At 68.9% G+C, this 13,954-nt stretch overlaps 4 protein-coding genes across 4 annotated transcripts; 3 read left to right on the top strand and 1 right to left on the bottom strand.

The window, feature by feature from the left end:
* Nucleotides 1-183: 183 nt before the first annotated feature.
* Nucleotides 184-1,881, top strand: ANKRD2 (ankyrin repeat domain 2; the record flags this gene model as incomplete). Its single annotated transcript, XM_084290036.1, has 9 exons — nucleotides 184-261; nucleotides 372-485; nucleotides 560-721; nucleotides 826-933; nucleotides 1,014-1,112; nucleotides 1,205-1,303; nucleotides 1,402-1,500; nucleotides 1,603-1,701; nucleotides 1,777-1,881. The coding sequence occupies exons 1-9, from the start codon at nucleotides 190-192 to the stop codon at nucleotides 1,879-1,881; spliced, it is 957 nt and encodes a 318-aa protein (XP_084146162.1). The 5' UTR covers nucleotides 184-189.
* An 833-nt stretch (nucleotides 1,882-2,714) lies between these two features.
* HOGA1 (4-hydroxy-2-oxoglutarate aldolase 1) lies at nucleotides 2,715-4,561 on the top strand (the record flags this gene model as incomplete). The annotated part of the gene is made up of 7 exons (XM_084289886.1): nucleotides 2,715-2,943; nucleotides 3,035-3,163; nucleotides 3,240-3,367; nucleotides 3,477-3,611; nucleotides 3,726-3,822; nucleotides 3,914-4,047; nucleotides 4,412-4,561. The coding sequence occupies 7 exons, from the start codon at nucleotides 2,715-2,717 to the stop codon at nucleotides 4,559-4,561; spliced, it is 1,002 nt and encodes a 333-aa protein (XP_084146012.1).
* A 442-nt stretch (nucleotides 4,562-5,003) lies between these two features.
* MORN4 (MORN repeat containing 4) lies at nucleotides 5,004-7,294 on the bottom strand. The gene is made up of 4 exons (XM_084290140.1): nucleotides 7,169-7,294; nucleotides 6,325-6,439; nucleotides 6,130-6,239; nucleotides 5,004-5,931 (listed from the first exon to the last, which is right to left on the bottom strand). The coding sequence occupies exons 1-4, from the start codon at nucleotides 7,233-7,235 to the stop codon at nucleotides 5,783-5,785; spliced, it is 441 nt and encodes a 146-aa protein (XP_084146266.1). The 5' UTR covers nucleotides 7,236-7,294; the 3' UTR covers nucleotides 5,004-5,782.
* A 179-nt stretch (nucleotides 7,295-7,473) lies between these two features.
* Nucleotides 7,474-13,902, top strand: PI4K2A (phosphatidylinositol 4-kinase type 2 alpha). The gene is made up of 9 exons (XM_084290653.1): nucleotides 7,474-7,958; nucleotides 9,724-9,924; nucleotides 10,157-10,288; nucleotides 10,373-10,526; nucleotides 11,082-11,143; nucleotides 11,595-11,694; nucleotides 11,955-12,088; nucleotides 12,379-12,438; nucleotides 12,560-13,902. The coding sequence occupies exons 1-9, from the start codon at nucleotides 7,542-7,544 to the stop codon at nucleotides 12,719-12,721; spliced, it is 1,422 nt and encodes a 473-aa protein (XP_084146779.1). The 5' UTR covers nucleotides 7,474-7,541; the 3' UTR covers nucleotides 12,722-13,902.
* Nucleotides 13,903-13,954: the final 52 nt, after the last annotated feature.

The raw sequence follows: 13,954 nt of genomic DNA, 5'->3' as shown, positions 1-13,954 counted from the left end.
GAGCTCATGGCTAAGCTGCCCCAGTCATGTGGAGCAGGCACAGCTGTCGGTGCCCTTGGGCAGCGGGACGGAGGGGCCGGCGGCATAAAGCCCCGCCGCCAGCAGCACCGGGAGCCAGCACCCACGGTGCCGAAGAGGAGGAGGAGGAGGAGAGGCCGTATCCTGCCAGGGGCTGCGCACGGAGCTGCCATGGAGCTGGACGTGGAAAAGGCCAAGGAGCTCATCGACCAGAAGCTGGCGGAGGAGGAGGAGGAGGAGAAGGTGGGTGCCGCGGGCTGCCGGCCACCCCGGGGACCTCAGCGGTGCCTGGGGGTGGACGCCGGGGCTGCCCCAGGCTCCCAGGGCTCTGCAGCCCCCCCGTGTCCCTGCAGAGGATGAAGGGCGATGGCCCGCGGGAGCCGCCGGCCGTGGAGAGGATGAGCACCCCGGAGCTGGAGGAGGAGAAGCGGCAGGGCCCCCGCAACAGGGGCATCGAGGCCATCAAGGTGAGGGCTGGGAGCGGGGAGCGGGGTGCGGGAGGGCACGGCGGGGGCGAGCAGGGTGCTGCGTGTCCCCACAGGGCCAGGAGCGGGTGCGGAGGAGCTCGGTGGACCTGCGTCGGGAGATCATCGACGTGGGGAGCATCCAGCGCCTCATCGAGCTGCGCAAGCAGCGCCGCAAGCGCCGGGAGGAGCGGGCGGCCACCCCCGAGCCCCCGCCGCCGCCGGAGCCCCTGGAGATCGTACGTGAAGGGGGGCCCCGAAAAGCCAGGGTGCCCTGGAGGAGCAGCACGCGGGGCCCCCTCGTTGTCCCCGCTGCCCCAGCCCTGCCCTGCCCTGCCCTCAGGAGGGTCCCGTGGAGCCGGAGACCTTCCTGCGAGCCGCCGTGCAGGGCAAGATCCGCGTCATCGAGAAGTTCCTGGCGGATGGTGGCTCCCCGGACACGTGTGACGAGGTAGCGCGGGGCGTCCCGGTGCGCTTCGGGTCATGGGGGGGGGGCACGGCCAGCCACCAAGGCGGCACCTCGCCCCCCAGTTCCACCGCACCGCCCTGCACCGCTCCTCGCTGGAGGGCCACACGGACATCCTGCAGAAGCTGCTGGACAGCGGGGCCACCGTCGACTTCAGGGACCGGGTGAGCCTCTGGGCACGGGGCGGAGGTGGGGGTCCCAGGGGGGACACGGGGTGGCGGTGTCCCCCCCGGTGACACCGGCTCTGGGTGCCCAGCTGGACTGCACCGCCGTGCACTGGGCCTGCCGGGGGGGGCACCTGGACGCCGTGAAGCTGCTGCAGGACCGCGGGGCAGACCTCAACCTGAAGGACAAGGTGAGGGGGCGCAGCCCGGGGAGGGGGCTGTGCTGGGGGCACGGCAGGGAGGGGGGTGCTGATCCCTTCTGCTGTGTGTCCCCCCCCCCCAACCCCAGCTGCTCAGCACCCCTCTCCACGTGGCCACCCGCACGGGGCACCCCGACATCGTGGAGCACCTCATCCACTGCGGGGTGGACATCAACTCCCCGGACAGGGTGAGTAGGAGGAGCCCTCCACCTCCGGGGGTTCCCAGCACCGTCCCCATGTCCCCCCCCCGGGGGATGTGGGTGCGCGGAGCCAGGCTGCGTGTCCCGCAGGAGGGGGACACGGCGCTGCACGACGCCACGCGCCTCAGCCGCTACAAGATCATCAAGATGCTGATCCTGCACGGGGCCGACATGATGGCCAGGAACCAGGTGGGGGCCGCGGGGCACGGGGGTGCCTGCGCCCTTCGCTGCCACCCCGGTGCCAACCTGTGCCCGCGCTCGCAGGCCGGCAAGACCCCGACGGAGCTGGTGCAGCAGTGGCAGACGGACACGCGCCAGGCGCTGGAGACCAAGGAGCAGCCACAGGGGGAGGCCGAGGTCCCCGCGTGATGGCAGCGGGCAGGGATCGGGGCTGGGCTCGGCGCCAAGGAGCGGGACCCAGCTGAGTCAGCCGTGTTAATAAAGCCAGCAGCGAGCAGAGTTTGGCTCCGGCGGGCTGCCCCGGGGAGGTGGTGGGGCCAGGAGGGGCTGCGTGGTGCCCTGACACTGAGCGTGGGGGTGGTGACACCCATGGGACGGTCACACGAGCGGCTCGGTGGCAGGACTCGTGGCTGCGGGATGCCCAGGTGCTGTTTGTGGTGCTTCACAGCCCCGCCTGGGCACACTGCTGGGGGAAAACTCCAGCGAGGGCTGCTCAGACATTAGGGGCATCGCCAGCCCCTCGGTGCGTCCCCAAAACACGTGGTGCTGGGGAGCAGCAGCACTGCTCTGCCTCACCGGAGCCGTGCCAGGAGGGACACAGCAGCCCCCTTACGAGTTGTGCCGCTTGTGCTGGGCACCGTGCCCCTTGCTCGCTCCCCACAGACGTTCCCACTCGCCCGTGTTTACAGGAGACCCTACAACAACACCCAGAGCAGGCAAACGCTGCTCACACCCCGGGCCTCCCTGCAGTGCTTGCTCCCTTCCCTGCGGGTGCTGCAGCCCAGCTCCAGCCTCCTTAGCTGGGAAAAATGAGGGAAAGCGCAGTGGGTGCAGCCGGAGCCCACCCGGAGGGGTGCTGAGCTCCTTCCGCAGGCTCCTCCTGCAGGAGGGGAGAGCTCGCCCGCTCCCAGCCCCATCTGTCTGCCTGCCCAGCGGGGCCGCAGCTCCCTCACGTGCCCCGTCAAACATTAACAGCCCCTCGGAGGGGTGGCTGGCACGGGCTGGCCGCAGCACCCGGCACCATGGCGCTCAGCACCCGCCTCACCTCACCCCTCCGACCGGCCCTGGCGGCTCTGTGCCGGGCAGCCCCCGGGCAGCAGCGGGGGCTCAGCACCCCTCCCGGCCCGGAGCCCACCCTCGACCTCGGGGGCATCTTCCCACCCCTCGCCACCCCCTTCTCGGCCCTGCAGGAGGTGGACTATGCCCAGCTGGAGGCCAACCTGCGGCGCTACGCCAGCATCCCCTTCCGAGGTGAGCGCTGCCCCCGGTGCTCTGTGCACAGCCCCCAGCCGGGGTTTGCGGGGCGGCGGGCAGCCCCTCGGGTACCTGCCTCGTATTTTAGGGCTGGTGGTGCTGGGCTCCACCGGGGAGTACCCGTACCTGGCCCCCCATGAGCGGCTGGAGGTGCTGAGCTGCGTGCGCCGCGTGCTGCCCCGCGACCGCCTGCTGCTGGCGGGCTCCGGCTGCGAATGTGAGTGTGGGGAGCACCGGGAGCACGGGGGGGACATCCCCACGGGGCGTCCCTCACCCCTCCGCCGCCTCCCCAGCCACCCAGGCCACCGTCGAGCTGACGGTCAGCATGGCAGAGGCTGGGGCTGATGCGGCGCTGGTGGTGACGCCCTGCTACTACCGGGGGGCCATGAGCAGCGCCGCCCTGGTGCGGCACTACACCGAGGTGAGCCGTGCCCGCTGCCCACCCGCGGCTCTGCCCGGGGCAGTGGGGTTGGGGACAGGTCCCCCCCCGTGTCCCCGTCCCGCTCGCAGCTCCGCCTGGCTGCCCGCAGGTGGCCGAGGCGTCCCCCATCCCCGTGGTGCTCTACAGCGTCCCTGCCAACACCGGCCTGGAGCTGCCTCTGGAGGCTGTCCTCACCCTGGCGCAGCACCCCAATGTCATCGGCATCAAGGACAGCGGCGGGGACGTGAGTGAGGCAGGGGGAGCCGAGGCTGGCCCCAAACCCGTCCCCGAGCCACCCCCAGGACCCCACGGTGGGGACGGGGTGATGCGCGCCCCCAGGGACACCTCTCCTCCCCAGATCACCCGCCTGGGTCTGATCGTCCACAAGACGCGGCAGGAGGATTTCCAGGTGCTGGCGGGATCAGCCGGCTTCCTGCTGGCGAGCTACGCCGTGGGTAGGTGCTGCTGCTCACCTGGGGGCACCGCAGCGAGGCGAGGGGCAGCGACGCCCAGGAGCTCGCTGCCAACCTGCCCCCACGTCCCCAGGTGCCTCGGGGGGGGTCTGCGCCCTCGCCAACGTCCTGGGGGCCCCGCTGTGCCAGCTGGAGAGCCTGTGCCGCCAGGGCTGCTGGCAGGAGGCCCGCGAGCTGCAGCACCGGCTCATCGAGCCCAACGCGGCGGTGAGCGGGCAGCACCCCCCGGCACGGCTGTGGGGTGGGGGTGAGGGGTCCTACAGGGCTTGGGGGGTGAGGATGAGGGTCCCTGGGGGTGTGGGGCAGCCTGGGTGGGCAGCGCAGCGCCCGGTTGGGTTGCCAAGCCCAGGGTGGGAAATGCCAGCCCTCGTGTGCCAGGAACAGCGCGTGCCCTGGCACCGGGCACCCGCCCAGCCCCGGCGTGAGACCTGCAGGGTATTTATAGGCGGTGACGGAGGGAATTGCCGCGCCTTCCTGGGGGCCTCGTCCCACCGTGGGATGGCTCCTGCTGTCCTGCAGGGATGCTAGGCGAGCGGGGACCTGTCCCATTGCTGAGCCCCCCTCCCCGCAGGTCACCCGCCGGTTCGGGATCCCGGGGCTGAAGCAGGCCATGGAGTGGTTCGGGTACTATGGGGGGCCCTGCCGAGCGCCCCTGGCCCCGCTGAGCCCAGCCCAGGTGGAGGAGCTGAGGGTTGCCTTCAGCAGCACCGGCTGGTTGTGAGCGCCCAGCACCCGGCCCCGCAGCGCCGCCTCCCCCTGCCCCTTCCTGAACCGGGCAGCCAGGGACCACCGGGAGCTGGGGACGTGGCGGGGACACCGGGATCGTGGCCAGCAGAGAGCCATCTCACTCCTTCCTGCTGGACAGGGCTGGTGGAGAGAAAGCTCAGCACCCTGTGGCCACCCTCGTGTCCCCTGGGCATGCCCCCAGCCCCACCAGCCCCCAGGAGAACCCCCCCTGGGCTCCAGCTGCAGGGAGCAGGGCCTGCAGCCCCCAGCTCCTTGCTGTCCCCATGTGGGCTGGGTGGCCCCGAGGTGTGGAAGCCCACGCTGGCCCTGCCACCCTCCAAAGCGCCGCGAATAAACCCGCTGCCTCCCCTCCGTGTCTGCGTTTGTGCCCGTGCAAGCAGCCTCCCTCCTGCCCCCAGCAACCAGCACACAGCCCGGGCGTTTGGCAACGTGGTTTACTCCGCTGAGGCCCGTGCAGGCGGCAGCACAAGGCAGGGGCGCAGCAAGGCACGGGGCTGGTGGGGGCACAGAGCGGCGGGGGGGGCTCGGCCGGGTGGGGAGGGCTGCCGGGACCCCGTGCCCCTGCGAGCCCGAGCGTGCCAGGGGTGAAGGCAGGCACCCGTGGGGACAGATGAGGAGCTGCGCGCACCCTGCCTGCACCCCTGCCGTGCCCCTATCCCTGCCCACCCAGCCCACAGCCCCCCTGCAGCCCTGCCCTAGCCCCTTGCCCAGCTTCTCGCTTGCCATCGCCGCCGTCCTCACCCAGCTCCCCTTTGGTGGGGATGTCCCCCAGGCACTGGGCAGGCTGAGCCCCTCGGGGGCACCGTGTCACCCAGCGCCGAGGGCACAGGCCCCATAGGCACCCTAGGCAATGGGGCCAGGAGCCAGCCCCAGCCCCTAGCCACCCGCCCTGCTCCCCGTGGCACGGTGGCAGCCCCGACCATGCCACCCCCCAGCCCCGCTGGCGGCTGCTCTGGTGGAGCCGGGGGCAGAGCGGGGGCTGTGGGGAGAACCCGGGCAGCGGGCAGAGGGAGAAGGCACCACGGCGGCCTCAGAGCCGCCCTGGGGCACTTGGGTGGGGGGCAGCGGGGTCCGTCCTCCCACCAGCAGGGTTTTGGCACGGGGGCCTGCCCGGCGTGGCAGGGGGACCCCTGGCCCTGCCGAGGGGGTGGCCGGCAGTGCCGTGGTCCTGCCGCCCCGCGGGGCCAGGGCACCGTCACGCCGTGAGGTTGTGGGCAGACTTGGAGGCGCTCTGCGCCCTCTGGATCACCGCCTGGCACTTCTCCCGCCGCAGCAGCTTGTTGTTCTCGAAGAAGCCCTCGTTGCGGGGCACCCCGTGAGAGCCGTCGGGGAACGTCAGGAGCCCTGGGGAGGGAAGGGACGGGAGTCACGGGGTCGGGAACAGCGCACACGGGGGCCAGGCCTGGGCAGACAGGGTGGGACACACCGGGAGGGCAGCACAGCAGGGCAGGGGCGAGCGGGATGTGCTGAGCCAGGGTGGGCACGAGGCCCCGGCTGCACATCCCGCAGCAGCAGGACCCCCCCGGGGCGCCGGGCACTCACCGAAGCCGTCCACGCGCCCGCCTTTGAACTCGCCCTCGAAGGTCATGTTGTCGTAGCGGGTGAAGACGCCGACGCCGCAGAACTTGCCCTGCACGAACTCCCCCTCGTACCTGCACAGGGGGCACGGGGATGGGTGTCGGGGGGCGCACACAGCCAGGGCAGGGCAGGGCGGGCCCTGCGGGGTGCTGAGCTCACCTGGAGCCGTCGGCGAAGCTGAGCACGCCGCAGCCGTGGAACAGCCCGTTCTCAAAGTGCCCCACGTAGGCGCTGCCGTCAGCGAACGTCAGCTGGCCGGTGCCGTGCCGGCGTCCTGGGCAGTGGCAGAAACAGGGACAGGCGGTGAGAGGCGGAGCAGAGCCGGGACCGGCCTGGCACGGTGGGGAGCAGCCACCCCCGCACCTGCGGGCTCAGCACCGGCCGCCCCGTCTCATCCTGTCCCATCCTGTCCTGACCTGTCCATCCCGTCCCGTCCTGTCCCATCCCATCCGTCCCGTCCAGCCCCATCCCATCCATCCTGTCCTGTCCATCCCATCCTGTCTAACCCCACCCCATCTTGTCCTGTCCCACCCATCCCATCCCATCCCATCTGATCCCATCCCGTCCAGCCCTGTCCAGCTCTGTTCCACCTGTCCTGTCCCATCCCATCCCATCCCATCCCATCCCATCCCATCCCATCCTGTCCATCCCATCCCATCCTGTATTCTCCGTTCAACCCTGTCCTGTCCCGTCCCGTCCGCCCCATCCCGTCCCCTCCAGTCCCGTCACGTCCAGCCCCACCCCACCCCACCCCATCCCACCCCATCCAGCCCTGTCCCACCTGTCCCATCCCATCCCGTCCATCCCATCCCATCCCATCCCATCCATCCTGTCCCCTCCTGTCCCGTCCCGTCCCGTACCCCCCGCCCAACCCTGTCCTGTCCCACCCGTCCTGTCCAGCCCCGTACTATCCCATCCCATCCCACCCCACCCAGCCCCGTCCATCCCGTCCCGTCCATCCCGTCCCGTCCCACCCCACCCCACCCGCCCCGCCCCGCCCCACCTTCCTTCCACTCTCCGCGGTACTCCTCCCCGCTGCAGTACGTGAAGGATCCCTTGGTGAGCGTCATGGCCGCCTCCTCCTCCTCCTCCCGCTCCGCTCCGCGCCCCCCCGGGGTCCCGCCGAGGGGCGGCGGCGCGCCCACCCCCCCCCCACCTCCCCACCTCCCCACCGCCCCGTCGGGCGGCGCCCCGCCGCCCCGCGTCCATCCGCGCTCCCCATTGGCCGTCCCCATGGCAACGCCTAGCAACGCGGCCTCTCATTGGCCTCCCCTTGCGCGGCTGGGGGCCGGCCGCCGCCATCTTGGAGCGGGGCGGGGCGGTGACGCCATGGCGCCGTGACGGGCCGGAAGCGCTGCGGCGGGTGCCGGGCCGGGATGGACGAGACCAGCCCGCTCGTGTCCCCGCAGCGGGCGCAGGGCCCCGACTACGGCCTCCCGGGAGGGGCCGTGCGCGCCCCGCCGCCCGCTGCCGTCGCCCCGCCGCCGCCGCCGCCCTCCCCGCCCGCTTCCCCCGGAGGCCGCGACCGCGAGCGGCAGCCGCTGCTGGAGCGCGGCGCCCGGGGCCCGGCGGCGGCGGCGGCGGCGCAGGCCCAGGCCCAGGCGCAGGCCCAGGCGGCGCAGGCCCAGGCCCAGGCGGCGCTGGCGGCGCAGCGGGAGCGGAACGAGTTCCCCGAGGACCCCGAGTTCGCCGAGGTGGTGCGGCGGGCGGAGCTGGCCAGCGAGCGCGGCATCTACCCGCAGCGCATCTCGCAGGGCTCCAGCGGCAGCTACTTCGTCAAGGACCCGCAGGGGGTGAGCGGGGAGCGGGGGGGAGCAGAGGGAGCGGGGGGAGCCGGCCGGGCCCGCGGGCACGGGATAGGCACGGGGCCCGTCGTCTTGTGACCCGCCCGGCTCCTCCCCGCTGCTCCCTGGGATCTGCCCCTCACGGCCCCGTTTATCGGCCCCCGGGGAGGCTGGGCTGCGAGGCCGGAGCTCGGGGGGCTGCTGGGGGACGTGTGTGAGGAGCCACGGTCCGTGCTGCCCTGGCTGTGCCGCCCAGCAGGTCCCCCGGGTGCCCTGCCAGAGCGGGCAGGGTGTGGGGCTGGTCGCTGGGGCTCGCTGCACAGGGTCACCCAAATCTCCCTGCTGCCTGGCAGGGAGCACGGTGAAGGCACCCAGGGAAACCCCTTCCCTTGTGCTCCCCTCCCTGGGGGCAGCCAGGGACCCAAGCTGTGCCTTTATCTGCCATGCCTCCCCCAGCCGCAGGGGCCGTGCCTTCGTGCTGGCCCTGCTCCCTGTGCCCTGTCTGTGCTGTGTGGTTCTCAGAGCGAGCTGCTGCCAGCGCTGCTCCCCAGGCGCCGTGCTCTCAGGCTCCACTCCCTGCTCCAGGACTGGCATCGCTCCACTGTACCCCTCTGCACGACGCCGTGCTCCACGCTGCCAGAGCTCCCGGCAGGCTCAAACCCAAGGACACGTTGGCAGACTCTGGGGCTGATAAGGGGACTGCCTGTCTGTCCCCTCGGGCTCTGCCAGCTCAGAAGGGGTTCTCTGTGTGACCGTGGGACAGCTGACCTGCTCCCTTCCCTCAGGCCTCCCTCCCAGGACACACAGTCTAGCTCCCACCTCCCCTGGGCTGGCCTCTGGCCCTGACACAGTGGGATTGCCCCACCGGGGTGTTGGGACACATGTGTCACGCTTCCATGCCGTGGCAGGAGCTGGGCTAGGGGAAGTGCCACCCACTGTGTCCGGGGCTGGCCGCCCTTGGGGCAGAGAGCTGCTCCTGTGCTGCTGAGTCATCCCGAGGGGGCTGTGAGCCCGGGCTGCTGTGCAGACCCCTGGGGTGCCCGACCCAGGGGCAGGCGGCCTCGCTTCTGCCCTGAGCCCTTGTCTCAGCTGTGTGGCTTGGCAAAGCTGGCTTGGTGACAGCACGGTGCCTAGCACGGGGCCTCTGAGCCCCTCGCAGCAGTGGGGGTACCTGTTTGGGACCTCCTGTGACCTCTTACATACAGAGCAAGCCCCTCTGGTGGGCCCTGTGTTACAAAACTTTGTTTTTTGCTAAAGTCCTCCAGCTGGCTTTCCATTTTAGCCCCATTTTCTCCAGTCAGTTTGGGATCGACCCCATTCAATGGGTTGTGGAGCCAGGGAGCCCTGTCCCCCTCTGTTCCCCTGTGTGGAGGCAGGGAGCAGCAGTTCCCCCCTGGCCCCATCCCAGTGACCTTTGGATGGTGGAATGTTTACCAGGGGACAGCATCATCAGCACTCCCCTGTGGGACAAGGAGCGGGGTGAGAGCCTTTGGGCAGTGCTCACAGCACCCTGGGGTGTTTTGTCCCCAGTTGCTCTCAGGGGAGGTGTCTTTTAGTGGGGGCTGCAGCAGGCCCCAGGCTCTCTCCCACCCCGGGAGGAATCTCCTGGCCGTGGGGGTGGTGACGGGAAGGGCACGGCAGGGCCGGGCGCTGCGGGAGCGTGGGCTTGGCTGAGCTGTGCTGTTAGGGCACAGCCTGGCCCTGCCGCACGCTGGCTCGGGGCGAGTGCCCTGGCCCTGCCAAGCTCTGAGCGTCAGCTCTTTTCTGCTCGCAGAAAATCATTGGCGTCTTCAAGCCCAAGAACGAGGAGCCGTATGGGCAGCTGAACCCCAAGTGGACCAAGTGGCTGCAGAAGCTGTGCTGCCCGTGCTGCTTCGGGAGAGACTGCCTCGTCCTGAACCAGGGCTACCTGTCGGAGGCGGGTGCCAGCCTGGTGGACCAGAAGCTGGAGCTCAACATCGTTCCTCGCACGAAGGTGAGGGGATGGCTGCTGGCACCTCGTCCTGGGGAGGCTTTCACCTGGCTGCCCAGCTCTGCTTGTGCCCTGTCGCGTGGCCCTGCTGAGCTCTGGACCAGGGCTGCTCCTGCTCAAGCCACAGGGAGCCTCGTGCAGGGCAGAGCCTGCAAAATGCTGCGTCCTGTTTCGTCAACGAGCCTGTGACAACTGCCAGCTGTCCCTGCTGACCCCTGTGCTTCTGTCCCCCCAGGTGGTGTATCTGGCCAGCGAGACCTTTAACTACAGTGCCATCGACAGGGTGAAGTCCCGAGGAAAGAGGCTGGCCCTTGAGAAGGTGCCCAAAGTGGGGCAGCGCTTCAACCGCATCGGGCTGCCGCCCAAGGTAGGGCTCCCGGGTCCTGCACGCGCCTGTGGCCGCCCCCCCAGCCTCCGCACCCCTCCGTAACGCGGCCTCTCCTCGCCTCAGGTGGGCTCCTTCCAGCTCTTTGTGGAAGGCTACAAGGACGCCGACTACTGGCTGCGACGCTTTGAGGCCGAGCCGCTCCCCGAGAACACCAACCGGCAGCTGCTGCTGCAGTTCGAGCGGCTGGTGGTGCTGGACTACATCATCAGGAACACGGGTAGGGCCAGCCGCCTGCTCCTGCCTGCACAAGCCCAGGCAGGGGCTCGGCATCTCCTCCTGGTGCCCAGAGCTCCTGGCAGCACTGCCTGCCTGCTGCCGGATGGCTTTGCCTCTGGATGGAGTGCGGCTTCTGTGGCTACGCACCACCACGCACCACCGTGGCCGTCCTGTTCCAGGAGGTCTGGAGCCAGCTGGGACCTGCCCAGGTGCTGGGGTGAATGTTTGCCAGCTGCAAGGATCTGGGGACACCCAGTGCTGCTGTATCCTACCTGTATCCAAGCCCGTTCCAGGCTGGAATGGGTTTGAGGCGCACTCCAGGGCTCACAAGCTGAGCTCTCCCTCTCTTTCCCTTGAGAGCTGGGGCTCTGTGCCTCTCTAGTATCCAGGGCAGGTTGTGTGGGGGTTGATTTGGCTTCCCAGGACTGCTGCAAGCTCAAGGACTCTGGGGCAGAGGCTGGGCCTTGAAGTCTGCATAAACCTGCCTCGCCTCGGGGTGAGAGGAGGAGTTATCTGGCAGGGGCAGGCCCCCACAGCTGTTTTTCTCTCCCTGCAGACCGGGGCAACGACAACTGGCTCATCAAGTACGACTGTCCCCTGGACAGCGCGGGCGTGCGGGTGAGCAGCTCCTCATGGGCAGGGGTCTGTGGGGCTGCCTGCTCCCCCAGCTGGCAGATGGGGAGGGGATTTCCCTGCTGGTTTGGGATTCCAGGCGTGCCGGGGCCTGATCTTGGCTGCTTGTTGCTCTCTGCAGCGGCGGGCTGTGGCCTGGCGGGACTTGGAGGAGGCACCTGGGCTCCGTGGGGGAAACTGGTCGTGCTGTGTGTTGTTGGACTTGTGTGTCTTCAGGGGGGGTCTGAGGGGGTAGCTTTGTTTTCACCCAGCCCAGAGGTGCCCCAGCATTTGTCCACGCCGCTCCCTGGTGGGCGAGGGGCTGTGTTACTGCTGAAAGGCTGCTGAGCCCCTGGTAGGCAGGGCAAAGCCCCTGGCAGCGGTGCCACAGGGGGTGGGAGATGGGCCACTCCTGCTGGGCGGCCTGCCCTGTAACTGGTGCTCTGCTGCTTTCCAGGACAGCGACTGGGTGGTGGTGAAGGAGCCCATCATCAAGCTGGCTGCTATAGACAATGGCTTGGCCTTCCCTCTGAAGCACCCGGACTCCTGGAGAGCGTGTGAGTCCCTCAGGCTGTGCTGGGGCACCCTGCCCAGCCATACAGCAATCACTGTCTGTCCTGGGGGCATCTTCCTCGGGGGCTGGAAGAGGCAGTGGCTGGGCTGCCCCTCTGCAAACCTTCCAGGGGCACAGACCCCCCTGGCTCGGGGGGGCTGTAGGAAGAGGGTGCTGGACCTCGTGTCCCAGATGCAGGTGGTTCTGTACCCGAGGTCACCTCACACCTTCCCTGACCCTGATGTCTTGTGCTTCCTCCCACAGATCCCTTCTACTGGGCATGGTTGCCCCAGGCCAAAATCCCTTTTTCGCAGGAGATCAAGGACCTGATTCTCCCCAAGATCTCAGATCCCAACTTTGTCAAAGACCTGGAGGAAGATCTGTATGAGCTCTTCAAGGTGAGCTGGGGAGGGGCTGAGGGTGGCTTGGGAGGAAGAGAAGCAGGGGTGGTGCTGGGGGTTCCCTCTCAAGGCGGTGGTGGACAGAAAGGTGTTTGAGCTCCTCACACCATTTCTGGGCCAAAGCATAGCAGGGTTATCCCAGTGCCAGGAGCTGAAGATAAAGTTTTGGGGAGAAGCAGGAAACCTATGGGACAAGAGGGGAGAAGCTTGCTTGGGAAATAGTCATCTCTTGGGTAGTGTGGGACAGCGGGTGGATACTACCGTGTTCTTGGCTCTCTCTCTTGCAGAAGGACCCTGGCTTTGACAGGGGGCAGTTTCACAAGCAGATTGCTGTCATGAGAGGCCAGGTAAGGCAAATCGGTGAGGCTCCAGAGCCTCACCCCGTCTGTCTGTCTGTCTGGGGGTGCTGGAGCGCCAGCTCTGTTCCCTGGTGGGGCAGCTCAGGCTTCGCTCCGTTGTGCTGTGCAGATCCTGAACCTGACTCAGGCGCTGAAGGACGGGAAGAGCCCCCTGCACCTGGTGCAGATGCCACCCGTGATCGTGGAAACGGCGCGTTCCCACCAGCGCGCCTCCAGCGAGTCCTACACGCAGAGCTTCCAGAGCAGGAAGCCTTTCTTCTCGTGGTGGTAGCCGTGGGAGCCGCGGGCAGGGCTCAGCTGCCTCGGACTGGCACTGCGAGAGGAGCTGGGCCGCTCCTGTGGCTGGGATTTGATGTTCTGGGTCGAGCGAGCAGCTGTGGCTGGAGGAACCCGCAGCTGGAGCGGAGGAGCCGGGCGGGTTGGGCACGGTCCCTCTCCGGCTCCCTTGGAGCTGCGTGGTGTGCGTACAGCCCTGCCTGGGGAGGTGCGGGAGGTGGCTGCGAGCTGCAGCGTGCCTGGGATCCTGCCCGTGCCTCCTTTCCCTGGCCTGCATGCGGTTCTCAGCACGCCTGCTCAGGCCGGGATCCGTCCAGCCCTTTGCACCAGCTGCCGGCCTTCCTCTTCCCCGCTGTGCCTGCCGCTGGCTCCGGGGCTGGGAAGGCCTGGAGTGGGTTGTACTGCCCTCCCCTTCCTCAAAGGCGTGCTCTTTTCTCCTCCTCACTTTCTCTCTTCTGCCCCAACCCCGTGCAAGCTGCTTTCCTCAGGGGGAGTTCCCGCTGCCTGTCGGTGCAGCGGGGACCATCATGAACGGCTGTTCTCTGGCTGGGGGCTCGAGGAGGGGATGTAAGGAGGATCCTGCTCTTGCCTGCTCCCCGGGGCAGGCTTGGGTACGGTCTGACACTAAGTGGAAAGAGGTGCTGGCTCGTCCTGCTGAAGAGCAGGCGGCTCTGGGGGGTGCTGGAGCCTAGCCCAACCCAAGTAGGGGTGCAGCAGCCTCGCCCTCACCCCAATCCATCCATCCCACCAGGTCCCCACAGCTGTTGTTGCTTGGCTTTTGCCCCTGCTCCCAGCACAACTCCCTGGCTGCTGTGCAGCCAGTTTCGGGCCAGCCAGCACGGCTCCAGCCTTGCTGTACCTAGTGACCCCCTAGAGGGATGGGGGGGCTGCTGGGGACAGCTGGAGGGGCTCTTCCTGCTATAGGGTGGGAGCCACACAGGAATTAGGGTACTGGGAGCACACGGGGACCAGTGCGGGCTCCTGGCTGTCCCTGTGCTGACAATCTGGTGGGCCTGATGTGGGTGGGCGAGGCGGCGAGCATCCCCTCTCCCCAGAAGCTGCTGAGCTGTGTTGTATAAAACGGTACCGGGGCTGCTGCCTGCGTCTGCTTGCCTTGAGCTGTGGCTTTCCCTGTCGCTGAGGAGAGCTGGGGGTGGGTCTCGCTGCCCTGTTTGCCCATCCTCGGGGGGGTGGGAGGGAAATGAAGGCTGGCTGGGGCTCTGCTGGG

Source organism: Netta rufina (assembly GCF_964035555.1).
Source record: "Netta rufina genome assembly, chromosome: 7".
NCBI classification, from domain to species: domain Eukaryota; kingdom Metazoa; phylum Chordata; class Aves; order Anseriformes; family Anatidae; genus Netta; species Netta rufina.
The sequence above is the reverse complement of the archived record's forward strand: the minus strand, read 5'-3'. Positions and strand labels throughout refer to the sequence as shown.